This window comes from Eublepharis macularius, chromosome 12, assembly GCF_028583425.1.
Source record: "Eublepharis macularius isolate TG4126 chromosome 12, MPM_Emac_v1.0, whole genome shotgun sequence".
NCBI lineage: Eukaryota > Metazoa > Chordata > Lepidosauria > Squamata > Eublepharidae > Eublepharis > Eublepharis macularius.
In genome coordinates, this window is record NC_072801.1 from 19,556,742 (window position 1) to 19,571,471 (window position 14,730).

Consider the following 14,730-nt stretch of genomic DNA (forward strand, 5'->3'; position numbering starts at 1 on the left):
CTTTAGCCCAGCAGGATTTAAAATGTCATCATCCTTTTTGAAAGTACCAAATAAAGGGGCTGGGTGGAGATATCCACACACCGTGCACATGACAGATGGATAAGACTGGGGATGTCTTCTAGCAAACATTGATAGTGTTATTTCTTTGCCCTGTCCAAACTCTGTATTCTACCAGTTTTCCTACTGGTATGGGGGGAGGCTTTTGACCACCAGGAAACATAGGACCTATGTGGACAGAAGACCACAGTGAGGAGAAGAATCAGGTGAAGTTGAGCAGTAATCTGGTAGGATCCAACTCCATTTCTGTCTTCCGTTTACAGCTGTTCAAAGGGATCCGCAACCAGCCGGGACTGCTGGTATTTCTGATGCTCTGGCTCTTGCTCTGAGAGCCAGGCAAGAAGCTGAATGGGAAATGGGTGAAGAAGATTTTAGATCATAAAAGCACAGAAACAGAGGCACAAAATGCATCAAGAAGCACTTTGGACACAGCACTGCTATTTGCACAACTAACTGGGGCGGGGCAGGAAGGGTGTCTCTGTAAGAACTGGTGGAACTCTGAACATGGGCCAATGAAGACGGGATTAAAAAAGAAAGTATGTTGCATCAAAAATTGAACATTCCCCACTGGTTGCAGTTTTCTTTATTATGATTTTTGAGAATGCAGTGTAATATATTGATTGAAAATCTTTGCCAGTTTTCACCCATCCTTTTATAAGTCCAGGATCTCTTACATATTTGAAGAAACAATAAGACTGATCACATTTTGCTTTCTGCACTGGATCAGTGTCGCTGATTCCTGGAGAGTTGCCAAGCACAGTTCTGTGAACATTTGTGATAACCTTCTCTCTGAGCTAATGAATTTTTGCTGTTCTGATCAGAATATTTTTTTTTACTAAGGTTATACATGAATAATAATAATTTTTTAAAATCCTTGTCTTTTTGTACCATGTCACAATTTGGAAATGTAAATCTCACTTCATGTTTATTTTTTCATTTCCCTTCAACTTACATCTTTTGGGGGAGAATCATTGTGGAGTTTATATCATTCGCAAAACAGTTGTTTTGTTAAAATTTTATCACCAGTGACCTGTTTGGTCTGTGCCTTGACAGCTGCAATTGTTACTTGGCTGACAAGTACTCATCATTTTCCTATACATCAGTGGCAGGTCAGTTGTCAGCTGACCCAGCCACTACTCCCAGCCAGGCTGCCCCATTGACTGCCAACAGAAGGGGGCTGAGAAATGCCTGTTTGTTGAAATCACAATTGCATCAGCTGTCTAAATTTTCTTTCTGCACAGCTGTGCAATTGCTGCACAGCTATTGCCTCATGAAAGCCGATTTCTAAAATCAAGGTCATGGATGTACCATAAACATGCCTTTCAGTTCCTCTCCCACTACTGAAATTCACAGGCGAAAAGGGCAGTTTTAAATGTGATTACAGCCAGATTCTGAACTGACTGGTGGCTTCTTGGGCAGCTGATGGACAATCTTTATTTCAATTCAACCTTCTCTGGGGACTTCTGCTTGAAAAAAAGTGACTTAAAATTGACCTTTGTACATCATTCTTCCTGGCTGGTCAAGACTTCTTCCTTCTCCTGTGCTTGAGTACTTTCCCCCCTATTTCCCACACCATCTGTACAAAAAGGATGTGGTTTAAGACACTCTAATGCTGTAAAATTTGATACTCTCAGGATAGTATTTTGGATCGATCCTTTGACTACCAGTGGCAAAGCAGTTTTGAAATTGGTTAGCCTAAAATGTTCTGGAAATAAATGTGCAAGAAGGACCTGATTTAAAAACAAACCAACAAAAACTAGAATCTTGGTCACAGCAGCAGGGTAGCATGATTTACACAAAAAATAATTTTTGCCTAAGTTTTGTTGTGTGTATGGACCCTTGAGATCAAATAAAAAAAGCTGTCTCTTCAACACTAAATGTGACTTTAGAAGCCAATACTTACAGGCCCCTAAAATATGTTAGCCACCCTTCCAGAGACCACCATGTGCCAGTAAATGCCCAATTGCCCAATCCTATATGTTGTGTAGCAGGTTTCCTAGTCCCGCTTCTGAGCTAATCCTCCTTAATAACATGCCTCTTAGTAGGTACACCCTTGTCAGTGCACCCAGAAGTTATCAAATGCTCTATATTATTTTCAAATATGATCCCTGGATTTCAGAGAGAAAAGGTGAGGAGAGGGAAGTGCACGCTCTTGGCCTCTTGCAACTGGCATCCTTTCCTGATTCCTGTCTGAAGCAGGCTGATTAAAATGTTTCAAGTCATGAGGGTATCTTACAGAGGTCTGATATCAGAGCTTATTCCAAACAAGCACCTTGTAAATGCTACACGTGTATTGTTGCCAAGTCAGTAATACCAGTCTGATTCTTGTAGGGCTGCATGGGCCACTTCTTCTCACCACAGAAAATCTGTCCTCCTCAAAATCAACAGTGATTATAATTTTAAGTCTCTATTCACTATGGCAAAAGGAGAAATTTTGGAGGCAGTTTGTATTGTCATAACCCAGTCCAAGAAAACAAGTTCACCCGTGATAATCTGAATCCCTTGAAGCACCGTTGCGGATAAACATCAATCTGCCTAACAAACCCAATCCAAGAGAATCCAGTAAAGGCTGAAATCTAGTAGTGAGGGTCACAGTCCTCGATTAAGCTGTCGGTGATGTAGCTGGCTTGGAGAATGTTTTCATAGTACATTTTTTCAGCAATTGTGTTGACTGTCCAAGCAACCACCTGGATTCCTTTGGCAGACCACTGTCTCACGTACTCCCTGGAAGAGGGGTGGGGGGGTTGTGAGGATGAAAATGATACAGAAGGAAGATGAGTCCCTGTGCTGCGGTTGGAATAAAAAATAGAGCTTTATTTTGAAGTGTTCTTCATAGAAATGGCATCTTAACTTTTTAGTCCTTAGGTGATATTCTTAATTATGATTGTTGACAAAACAGAACACACAAGGAACTTCTTGATGTTGCTGTAAGGGGTATCAGAACATCATCAAATCTAGGGGGATATGTGCAGGGGGTGGGGAGGTGGATAGCCTTATTTCAAAACACAATCATAGATCATTCCTAATGCATCGTTCTACCTCAAAACCAAAGCCTGGTTAATTCAGAAGTCCAAAACCCACAGGGGAAGTTAGGAAGAGAATTTCAGAAGTCTTTCTTGTTTAAACAAAGCAAGGCTCCATAGCCATGCCATTGTTGCAATATGTTGGTCTATTTCTTCCTGCACTGATCTTGCCCAGTTTGAGGTCTGCATGTGTCCTTTCCCTATTTCCATATTGTTGAGAAGTTCAATAGCTGGGGCTGGGTTTAAGAGTGCTTCAAGACACTTACTGTGAAATGAAGTTTTTCTGTACCAGAAAAGCAGAAACTCCACAGAAGTGCCATAGGAAGTTGTGCATGCTCCAGTCGACGATGATGTCTAAGGCAAGACTCAAATAATGCTTCCAGAAGGAGCTGAAGCGAGGCCTCCCATCTCCCCAGTGACTGAAGCTCCACGGTCTGTGGGTTAGAGCAGTCACAACGTTCCGGTCAGCTTGCCGCATCTGGAAGACCAAGCAGAGAACAGGCATCTTGATACCGAAAAGGTTGGTAAGTTTGAGTGAGGGCTACTATACTATTTGCAGTTTCTGGCCTATGTCTTTTTTGTTTCATTATGTTTATACAGTCTTTGAATTTTATAGAGAAAGTAAGTTTGGGCCTCATGTGTCATATTTGCTAGAAAGGGATTGGTATTTTGGTTTATTTGTACCTAGGGCTTTTTTTCAGCTGGAACGCGGTGGAATGGAGTTCCGGCACCTCTTGAAAATGGTCACATGGCCGGTGGCCCCACCCTCTGATCGCCAGACAGAGGGGAGTTTAGACTGCCCTCCACGCCATATGGTGTGGAGGGCAATCTAAACTTGCCTCTGTCTGGAGATCAGGTGGCGGGGCCACTGGCCATTTGACCATTTTCACCAAGGGCAATTTAAACTTTAAAAAACTCCCCCCTTGTTCCAGCAGACCCAAAGTGACGTCATTATGTGGTCCTGAGTTCCACCACCTCTTTTTGCAGAAAAAAGCCCTGTTTGTACCATGACCCTAAATGCACGATCTTTGTTGAGACACTATGTTAGACCAGAGTTGAAGGAACTTATGGAGCGAGTGCTGAGAGGGCAAAATACAAAAAGCAGATATGGAGATTAATGCAGTGCTTTGCCTGTGGTATGTTTGATAGCTCAAGTGAAGATTTGGATTCTGTGGCCATGGTTTAGCATGACGCTTGAAATCTGCCACTGGTCTTTAAGTACATCCCACTGATTTCAAGCATGTGTTTTCCCATCATTAAGAATTGCACTGAATAATGGAGTGCTGGGTCAGGTCCAGTCTTATAACAATCCTGTTTGAAGCTGAGCAGTTAACTCAACAGATGATTCACACTCCAATATTTGAACAACCGTCCGTCTCTCTTACAGACTGGCAGAGAGAATAATTGTCTCAGTATGGCTGTGACGATGGCCGTATGCTCACGCAGACTGTTCATTTGTATTGAGGTGTTTTGAAATAAGAATGTTAGACTTTTCTCTTTTAATTAGCATGTAGGAAAGGATTCCCTACTGCTTGTTAATAGGCTTTAATGCTAGTTTGAGTTACCAAATTGTTTTGTGTAGCTGAATGGTAACAACAGACTGATAAATCCAGAATAAAGTATTCCCAAAAATCTGTTAAATAGGTGCCAGAATGCAAAAACAAACCCCCTTATGCCCTGTCCTCATTATCCAAACCCAACCAGGACGGCTGTGACCAAATCCTCTCTATCATCCCTCCATTCCTTAGGTGTATGTCCTGCCAAGCCTTCCTTATATTCTTGCAGTGTTAAGAATGGTAAATACTGACATACACCATCAAATGGAAACTTCACCTTATAGACGACATCTGGCATAAAAGAACAAACAATGCTAGTGTTGTACAGCCGCGGATATTCCAGGTAGAGGTGTTTGAGGGCTGCAACTGCCTGCCGGAGAATAAACAACATGAAAGATCTGTGCATGCAGACGTTACAGAACTAACTTAGTATTTTAAGAAAACATTGGGAAAGGACCAATGAATAAAAGATGGTTGCAGGTAAAAGATGGGAGTGCAGTCCAAGGGAGAGTATGTTAGAAAACACATTCCATTTGGTATGCATCTGCTTCGGTTTGGAGGAGGCGCATCTGAGGGAACTTCAGATGTAGGCAGGCCTCATTTCGAGGGGGAACGTGCAGGAATGCAGTTCCGGCAGTTCCCCAAAGAGGTCACATGTCAGGAGGCCCCACCCACATGACTCTCGGCCATTTGGAGCCCGTTTCGTCCTGTATTGGGGCCAAAACGGCCCGGATAGGGCCTCTGACGGGTAGTGGATCACTCTCCTGTTCTGCAGCGGCCCAATCCTGACCAATTTGGGCCCCTTTTCAGCCCCTTTTTGCCATTTTGGGCCCAATTTCGGCCCTGAATGGCCAGGATTGGGTCCAAAGCAGCCAGGATAGGTGATGTCAGGGGGTGTGGCATATTCAAATCAATTATGCTAATGACACACTTCCGGTGCTGTCAAGGGGCATGGCATATGCTAATGAGTTATGCTAATGAGTTCCTCCAGCTCTTTTTCTACGAAATGACCCCTGGATGTAGGTGTATTTATTGCATGTTGAAGATTCTTGCCTGAGGGCCTGGACTTTCCTTAGGCTGTACTGGGCTAGATGACCCTGCAGTCTGAACAGTGTATAAGGCAGCTTCCTGTTTCCCAGCATTTCTGGGCGGAGAGTTGGTTGCAGAGAAAGAGGCGTGACACACCGCTGTGCAGGGCATCCAACCCCTTCATCAACACAACAGATTGGCTGTCTTTACCCTACTCCAATCCCGCCAATTGGCAAAAACATGTTTTTTCTCAGTTTATCAGTAGCCTTTCAGATGGAGGCAAAGGATCTTAAGTTATTGATACAGAGGGAATTCCAGCAAGCCCTAAAGGCCAACATGGACATAACAGGTGTGATTGTTGCTGGCCCTATTCATAGCTGGAACAATTTTGGGTTTTTTTTGGTAAACCTCATTAATATTGTTTCAAGAAAGGTCTCCATTTTGGATCTGGTTGAGTGACACAACTCCACAACTTGTGTTTTCTCACAAGGAGAGAAGGATTCAGTGCCTTGTAAGCAAACGGTACCTTGTCTGCGTGGCCCTTGACGTCGAAGTAAATGATGAGGTCGTAATGCATGCTTTCCAAAACGGCTTCTCTCAGTGTTGGTATTTTCTCCCCACGGTAATCCCTCCTACAGGAAAGGGTGGAGGGGTCATGGTGCAATTCTAGCAGGAAAACTCTAAAGTAAAAGTCTATAGTTATGCAAGCTTTGTTCCCATTGAAGAAGAGGACAAGCACACAGTTAAGACTCTGAATTTCATTTGGAAAAAAAGTGGAAGAAAAGGGGTGACCTACATGCTACTTTAGGTATTCCATCCCTTAATGGTTAGAAACCAGCCAATTTTAGTTCAGGCAGGACTGCTGGGGAGAGGAGGGCTGGAATTAATTTGGTTGTCTAGTATAATTTCCTGAATGAAAATCTCCATATACACACCTCAGAGCTTCAGTGATGACTGATAAGAAAAAGACAAGTTCAATAAGGAGCATGTATTGTTCCCCTACAGGAATTCATAGTGATAGGGGGATTTTTATTAGGGAAACTGCAAGATGGAAAAAGTTAAATGCTCAATTTGCTGCCATAGAACTGCACTTTTACAATTGCTTATTCTAGAATCACCCCACTGAGATGGGATGTGACTGTAAGAAAAAATTAGGTCTCCAGTCCTTCCATGCATGATTACATCATGGGAGTAGATGCTCCTGGCCTCTATGGAACTCGCATTCATGGCTACTCAGAGAAAGAGGTTGTAAAAAAGTTTATTTAACTAATTGGAAATACCATATTCCCAGAAATAAGTGTTAAACAAATGGCTTTCTTACCATAATCTGTGTTTAGCAGCTGGATTAAATTTTCTGACCTCAGCAAAGGTCAAGTCACGTAAGCTTCCAGACCCATCAGTGGTCCTGTCTACTGTTTCATCATGCATCAGGATAGGAACGCCATCAGCAGTGAATTCAAGGTCCAGTTCCACGCCGGTTGCTCCGTTCTCAGCTGCCTTAAAACAAACAAAGACACACCACATTAAAGAGGGGAGTGTAGACCAATGCAGGCTTGGCCTTTTATCTTATCTTCTGCTAATACATCATACGGGAAACTATAAAACTGAAAATAGATCCACCAGCTACAGTCTGACCTCTCTTTTGGCCCCTACTAATTTGAAACTATTTACATTGTATTGTATCCACTTTATATTCTGTCCATTTATTTATATGTCCCTCATGAAGCTGTCCTGTACCTACAAAATAGGAATTGCATCATTTCTAGCCACTTCTTGCTGGACAGATCCAAACAACGACCTCAGTACTGATTTGCCCAACCAACTGGCAAGCTGAATCCATTGTGGCTGCAAATTTACTATGCAAACCCAAATCTGCTATCTTTGCCCGGAACTGGTTATGTATGTATGTATTTATGTATGTCATTTATAGTCTGCCTTTCTCACTGAGACTCAAGGCGGATTACTCAGCTCCATTTTTTTACAAAGCATATTTCTAGCCTTCATGTTCATAGTGATGCACTTGGAGTTATTGGCAATGTATAGTAAAGACAAGGGCTTTTTTTTCCGGGAAAAGAAGTGGTAGAACTCAGTGGGTTGCCCTTGGAGAAAATGGTCACATGGCTGGTGGCCCCGCCCCCTGATCTCCAGACAGAGGGGAGTTTAGATTGCCTTCCATGCTGCTGAGCGGCGCGGAGAGTAATCTAAATTCCCCTCTGTCTGGAGATTAGGGGGCGGGGCCACCAGCCATGTGACCATTTTCAAGAGGTTCCGGAACTCCATTCCACCATGTTCCAGCTGAAAAATAGCCCTGGTAAAGACCTTGAGTGACGAACTGTGCCATATCTTCCAGATTCTCCTCCTACTGCTAAGATTCCCTGTCAGCTCTATTTCCACCACTACTATCAGTCTTACTGGCTCTCTTATGACCTTCCCTTTCTCTCTGCCTTTCGGTTCTTTGCTGAAATGTCAAATCTTCTGCAGGCTGACACGTGCAAAGAGGAGGGAGGAAGCATGGAAGATTTGCGAGGTTTGGTAATTTCCTTTATTTGCACAAATGACTTAACAATGAGTCTGGTTTTGTTTTGTAGAGTACACAGAACTGGAGAAAACCTTTTTAGAATCTAGCCATTTGTGGGTGTTGCTTGTTGGTTTATAGCAACCAGTCTCAATGGAGAAGTTCACTAGGCATGTGGGAGTCTATCTTAGTGGCAGTGTAAACTTGGTGTCTTGGGTAGAGTAACTAAGGCTACATAGTACAGAAACACATATAATACAAATTTAACTGCAACAAAATGTTTCTCCTGTGTTATCTGCTTGGATAGGAACACTGATCACAAACCATGACATGTGCCATGATAATTCCTGCAATAACAAAATGAATAAAAGAATGGGTTGTCGTTTAAGAAAATACAGTTTGGTAAAACTAGCAAAACACTAATGAGCAGGTACAATTTTATTTAATTGTCATGGAGGTGAGGGGAGAATCATTTGTTCATTTAAACAAAATTCTTTTTGAGCAGCATTTTGAACAACTTGAATCCACGAATGTGCAACCAAAAACAAAAATGAACAGTGCAGTTCTGCTTGTGCAAGACCTTGGGTAATACTAGTGCTTTTCTCTACATATATTATAGTGCCCTGAAACTGGTTTCACAGAGTCTCCTGCTAGCAGAAATACAAGTGAGGATGCAGTAAGTTTTACTTAATATAAGCACAAGAGCTCTAGTGCAAGCTGAAATGTGGTGCTGGATCCAACCCAACATATCACATAGCAGCGAGCAAGTAGATTGCGCTGTAAAAACACATCACGATAAACCAGTTTAATAAGGGAAATGTCAGGTGGCTTGCATTCTGTGAAACTGCAGCTACCAAGTGTAAACTGCATAATATCCCTTAATTCTCAATCCTAAACTCACAATGGTGAGATTTCAATGAAGCGGTGAATACTGCAGTGACTCCATAACCTTGGACAAAAGAAACAGCAGTTCAAGAACACAGATTCCAAAACCATACTTTCCAGTTATGACTAGGAGTGTGCACCTGAGAAATATTCAGAAAAAGCCCTGAAATCTGAAGCGGCATGCCGCTTTGGATTCGGGTTTCCAAGTCACTTTGGTATGCTCCAGAAAGATTTGGAGCATACTGAAGTGACGGGGGAGGGGGAGACCCATCACAACCCTTAAACCCCCACCTTAAAACCCTACCCCCACCTCCCACCTGACTTACCTTGTCAAGTTGAAGGCTAGAATGGCTCAGCGCTGCGCTGGCCAACTGGCTGGTGGGGAAGGCCTTCCCTGCTGCCGTCGCCACGCAGCGCAGCCGTTGTGGCTGGCCAGCAGAGAGGGCCTTCCCTGCTGCTGGTGCCACGACTGGCGCAGCTCGCTGGCAGAGAGGGCCACCACCACCACCAGAGGCCAGCAGGCAGGAGGGAGGCTGCCTCCTCCAGCGGGAAGTAGGGGTGGGGAGAAGGGGGGGTGGGGTAAGGGTTGAGTAAGTTTAAAGGGCCCTGCCACTTGCAAAGGGGCCCTTTAAACTTAATCCCTGGAGGCCCTGAAGCTTCCCGAAGCATTACAAATGCTTCGGAAAGCTTTGCTTCGGGAATCCGAATCGGGCCCAGCAGAAATCCTGAAGCTTTCTGGATCAGGCCCTATTGGGAATTTTCCCCAAATCGGATTCCCGAAGTGCACACCCCTAGTTATGACATCTCTGTGATTCTGTGCTAATTCATCACCTGCCAATTAAACTGAATCAGCTAGAAAATCTCCTTCTCAGACTCCAATCTAACAAAATATTTGTGCAGGATCACAGACAGTCAGGCTCCTCTTTCCAATAAGCTTCAACAGGGTGCACTCCCTGTCTCCTGATGTACTGTGCCCTCTCTGAAATATATACTGCATCAGGCAATAGCATAATATGGATGGTATCTGTAAATACACTAATTATCTGAGGTTTTGAAAACTCAGAAAGTTAATTATTCTCAGATTCCTCTAGGTAAGCAACATCCTTTTCAAGTCTAGTTTATTCTGTTTTGGTCCTCTTCATGACTGAACACAGAAAACGTGAAACAGGCAGGTTTTCAACTCATTAGGGTTGGGATAATGGGGTGGTGGTGGATGCAGTAATCTCCAAGCTTCATCTCTCTCATCTTTTTATTCTTCTCCCTCACCCATTTATTTCACTTGTCTGAAGCATATGCAGTAGATTAATCTTTGCACTTCCCTTCCCTGGTATGTGATTGAGCAAAGTAACTTGGAAGGTGACAAGTTCAGAGAAGAAAGGAGAGAGAAGGAAAGGAAATTGCGGACTAGTTCGTGGTCCAATCCCTAGGACAGATAGCTGGAGTAAAGAACAGATCAGAGAGAGCCACAAGAGTAAACAGACCTCTTTTCCCTGGTCACCAAATTTGCTATGGATTATCTTGAGCAATGGAAGGATACTATATTTACTCCTAAGGACTCACAAATATTTGTCATCTCCCCTGTTAGTTTGTTGCTTCTGTTTAGGGCTAATTGATCTACATGCATTCCCTATGGTTCATGGAGCACTCCTATTTGCAAAACAAGTGAGTGCAATCCTTCCTTTGCCATGCATTTAACTGCAGTTGCTAGCTGATCAAACTGGCATTTCCACGTGAAGAAATGGGTTCTAATCCTCACAAGTATCTTCCTGGTACAAGTCCTATTCACTTTAGCAGACTTTTCTCAGGAAGCAATGTTTACAAACCTAGATTAGTTTCCTGAATACAATTGTAAATGAGGGTGTATATTTTTATTTAGATAGCCTTGTCGTTCTATAAAGCAGGAATATCAAGGTCTGTCTATGGACTCTTCTCAGATTCTAGAGTTTATGATTTTCTGCCAAACTCTGGTTGCAATCTTGTACAGGTAGGTTGTATATTTGTAAATGAACAGAGAGCTTTGTGCACTTAAAAATGGAGAGTACATTCTTCTATACATAAACTATTATAGATTGTAAAAAGCGTATCCTACTTTGTAGCTTCAAGAGACTATTCCTCTATCAGACAGAGACAGAAAATGAGCACAACTTGTGTGAATGTAAAGAGGTATATACATGTTTACTTGATTAGACTTGAGCATGTATTTTTCCTCTACAGGAATTCATAGTGATAGGAGGATTATTATTAGGGAAACTGCAAGATGGAAGAGAGATGCACATTTTTCTGCAACAATGTGTATTTTGCAGTGTAGCCGTAGAGCAGAATATATGTTAATAAAATACTATTGTCTAAACAAATGATAGAAAGAATAGGTAAACAGAATACATAGCCTTGCAGAACTTGAAAGAAAAATGTACTTTTCTACGTGATTAACCATGAGAGGTATAAAGTGGGATGTCCACCTTTTTCTATTACTAGACCACACAATTTGCTATGGACTCCTGCAGCAGACTATACTTTAATAACAGGATAGATAGCTAAAAAGTGAGGTAAACTCAGCATGCTTTATAAATTATTAAATGATGAGCTGTGATGAGCTGTAAACTAGGATATACATTTGTAGATCAAATGGAAAAGTACATTTGTGGATCACAAAGCGCGAAATACATCTATGACACATTTTCATTAAAGATCTATCATACATTGTTAAAATATATAGTCTACTGTGGGGCTATGCAGCAATATATGCACATCAGTAGTAGGAGATATGCACATCTGTCTTTATAGAATCACAAAGCAATTTTGTCTAATCTACCTACGGATGTATATCTTTCATAGTTCCCCTGTGTGTCTAATAAAGCAAAAATTGATATCCTGCCTTCATAGTCTCATAAGGCTATCTTCCAGCCTTTTTGTCTAGAGCCAGATGACTGACATATACTTTCCATGCTGCAGCTACAAGGCGAAAGAAAGATTTCAGTAACAGAGGAGTTTCACATTGTCTATTATATCTGAAGAGGCTTAGATGATCCAGCTACAGCTAGATCACTAAAATCTGTAACTCTGTTACATTTTAGTAACAGAGAAAAGTATATCCCACCATAGCCTCCCAGGGCTGTTTGCTGTCTCTCCCTCCTCCTTTCTATCCTTTCCTTGGAGCCAGAAAGTATTACAACTGCATCCTTCGCTCCTTAGGAAATGCACATTTCAATTACGCGTGTTTATAAATCGAAACATGCTTTGTGGAAGGAGCAGAGCGCACAGTTAGACATGACCCATATGGTGTGGGTCCCGCGTGGCCGGTACTTGGCCGCCAAGATGACCACGGCGGAAGGCAACGGCAAGCCCCCTCCGGCCTTGAGCGCCCCCTGAAGGTCGCCTCTGGCGGGCCCCCGTTTTCTCCTAGCCCGAGGGCTCGCCCCTCTCTGCCGCCGGGAGCTGTCCGTCGTGCTGGCGGGAGGCGGGGGCGCCTGCCTGCCTTCCCTTTCCCCCCCCCCGCCCCGGGGGCTCCGGCCGGCCGCTGACCTGCCTGATGGCGGCCAGCGTGTTCTCGGGCGCGTCGTGGCTGCCGCCGCGGTGGGCGATGCGCGCGGGGCTGTCGCGCGGCTGGACGATGAGCTGGGCCCGCTGCGGGGAGGCGGGCTCGAGGCTGAAGAGCCGTAGCACCAGGTAGAGGCCGCCCGTCAGCAGGCAGGAGAGCGCGGCGCTCCGGCTCAGCGCCAGCGTCACTAGCAGCACGGTGGAGAAGGCGGCCAGCAGGCCCTCGGAGTAGCAGAACATGGTCGGCCGCCGCGCCCGGCCAGAAGCCGGGGCCTCTCCGAGGCGCTTCGCCCCTTGCCCTCGCCTGGGCCGGGGACGGAGGCCACGCCGAGTCCTCAGCTCCCGGTCACGGGCGGCCGGCCTTTGACAGCATTATTGCCTGGCCGGAGCGCGTCGGCCAGCCAATCGCCGTCCAGCAGCCGGGCCGTCAGCCAATCGGATGAGCAAAACGGCGAACGGGGGGTGGGAGGGGAAGGCGAGCGGGAACGCCCCCTCTCCCTCTCCAGCCGCATCGGAACCCAACCAATCAGAAGCCGAACCGCACAATTCTGACGCCCACCCCCTCTTTTTTTTCTTCCTGGGAAGCTAAAGCCACGTGTGCACTTTAAACCATAAGTGCCCCGTGCAGAAAAATTAAACTGGAGTCCAGAGGCGCTTTGAAAAATTAACGTGGTTTACGGAAAAAGCAACTAAATCCTCAGAATACCATTTATTATAAAGTATCATCAATTCTATCCGGTTTATGGCAACCCTATAGGGTTTTCAAGGCAAGAGAGGAGCGGAGGTGATTTGCCTTTACCCGCCTGTGTAGTGACCCTGGGCTTCCTTGGTGGTCTCCCATCCAAGTACTAATCAGAGCCAACCCAAGCTTCCAAGATACGACGCAATCGGGCTAACCTGGGACGTGCTGGTAATGGCAACACATCTTATTAAAACCAACCAAATAACACGAGTTTTAATTTTTTATTTGTTATTTATAGTCTGCCGTTCTTACAGAGACTCAAGGATTACACAGCATAAGTCAGTACAATTAATTCCAAAGTCATTTCAATAAACATGTTATAAAGTATATACTCGCAAATTTGCAAAATTTAAACCAGCAGAAATCCAATACAGAGTTCAAGAAATGCTGAAGCAATTTTAAGAGTGAGGTATTAAACAACATAGGAAGTACACTGTAGGATCATACAGCAATAGTAGTAAAGTCTATAGACACTCCCTATTCCTTTACTAATGCAACTCTGAGATTGCTTCCTTCCTATATGAGTAAAAAACCTTGAATCATTCAGTTTTGCAGTTTGAGGAAAGACAGGAGCTTTCCTAACCTCTTCAGGTAGGCCATTTCATAAGGTGGAGGCCACCATAGAGAATACATATGTACAGACCATGTGCAAGATGGCTCCCAGTAACAGCTGAGTTGCAGCATTCTACACCAAACAGAGTCTCCAAATTAATTTAGACCTATGTACACAGTGCATTATAGTGTTCATGTCTTGATGTTACCATGGCATGGATCTAGGTGGCCAAATAGGCCATTTTGAGGTAGGGAACCATCTTCCAGGCTAGTTTGAATTTGTGGAAAGCATTTTTTGCAGCTGCCTTAACTTGATGTATTGTCGAAGGCTTTCATGGCCGGAGAACGATGGTTGTTGTGGGTTTTCCGGGCTGTATTGCCGGGGTCTTGGCATTGTAGTTCCTGACGTTTCGCCAGCAGCTGTGGCTGGCATCTTCAGAGGTGTAGCACCAAAAGACTTTTGGTGCTACACCTCTGAAGATGCCAGCCACAGCTGCTGGCGAAACGTCAGGAACTACAATGCCAAGACCACGGCAATACAGCCTGGAAAACCCACAACAACCATTGCCTTAACTTGCTTTTCTAGCAGTAGTGCTGGATCCAGTACAACGCTTAACTGAGTTTGCAATAGTCAGATTAACTCCATCGAAAGTGGGAAAGTACAATGTCCTTTAAGATTTCACCAGAACTTTTCATCAGGTCAGATATTACAATCTTTTAAAATAGTTTTAAAAGAGAAAGAACATGATTTATTCCAGTGTAGATGGGTAGCTGTGTCAGTCTGTAGCAGCAAAATAAATCAGGAGTCTGGTAGCGTTTTAAAGACTAATCAAA

The 14,730-nt window shown here is 44.0% G+C and overlaps 2 protein-coding genes across 8 annotated transcripts in view; one reads left to right on the forward strand and one right to left on the reverse strand.

The window, feature by feature from the left end:
* The window catches only part of TMC5 (transmembrane channel like 5), a 54,886-nt gene extending 52,951 nt beyond the window's left edge, over nt 1-1,935 (forward strand). For all 7 annotated transcript variants that reach the window (XM_054992679.1, XM_054992675.1, XM_054992680.1 and 4 more), the window contains one exon: nt 321-1,935. In XM_054992679.1, the coding sequence (XP_054848654.1) occupies nt 321-439 (119 nt within the window). In that variant the 3' untranslated portion in view covers nt 440-1,935. The remainder of the gene's footprint in view (nt 1-320) is intronic.
* On the reverse strand, nt 1,831-12,996 carry GDE1 (glycerophosphodiester phosphodiesterase 1). The gene is made up of 6 exons (XM_054992681.1): nt 12,588-12,996; nt 6,987-7,162; nt 6,192-6,297; nt 4,914-5,006; nt 3,347-3,558; nt 1,831-2,781 (listed from the first exon to the last, which is right to left on the reverse strand). Exons 1-6 carry the CDS (start codon nt 12,840-12,842, stop codon nt 2,634-2,636), a joined length of 990 nt encoding a protein of 329 aa, XP_054848656.1. The 5' UTR covers nt 12,843-12,996; the 3' UTR covers nt 1,831-2,633.
* Nucleotides 12,997-14,730: the final 1,734 nt, after the last annotated feature.

What these genes read in the sequence shown, in the direction of transcription:
- GDE1 (XM_054992681.1), bottom strand. Translation starts at nt 12,842, where the DNA reads ATGTTCTGCTACTCCGAGGGCCTGCTGGCCGCCTTCTCCACCGTGCTG. An exon ending in GCTGCTAAACACAGATTATG is followed by an intron (nt 6,298 to 6,986) that starts GTAAGAAAGCCA and finishes CCTTTCCTGTAG; the next exon opens with GAGGGATTACCGTGGGGAGA. An exon ending in CAGAAAAACTTCATTTCACA is followed by an intron (nt 2,782 to 3,346) that starts GTAAGTGTCTTG and finishes CCCCTCTTCCAG; the next exon opens with GGAGTACGTGAGACAGTGGT.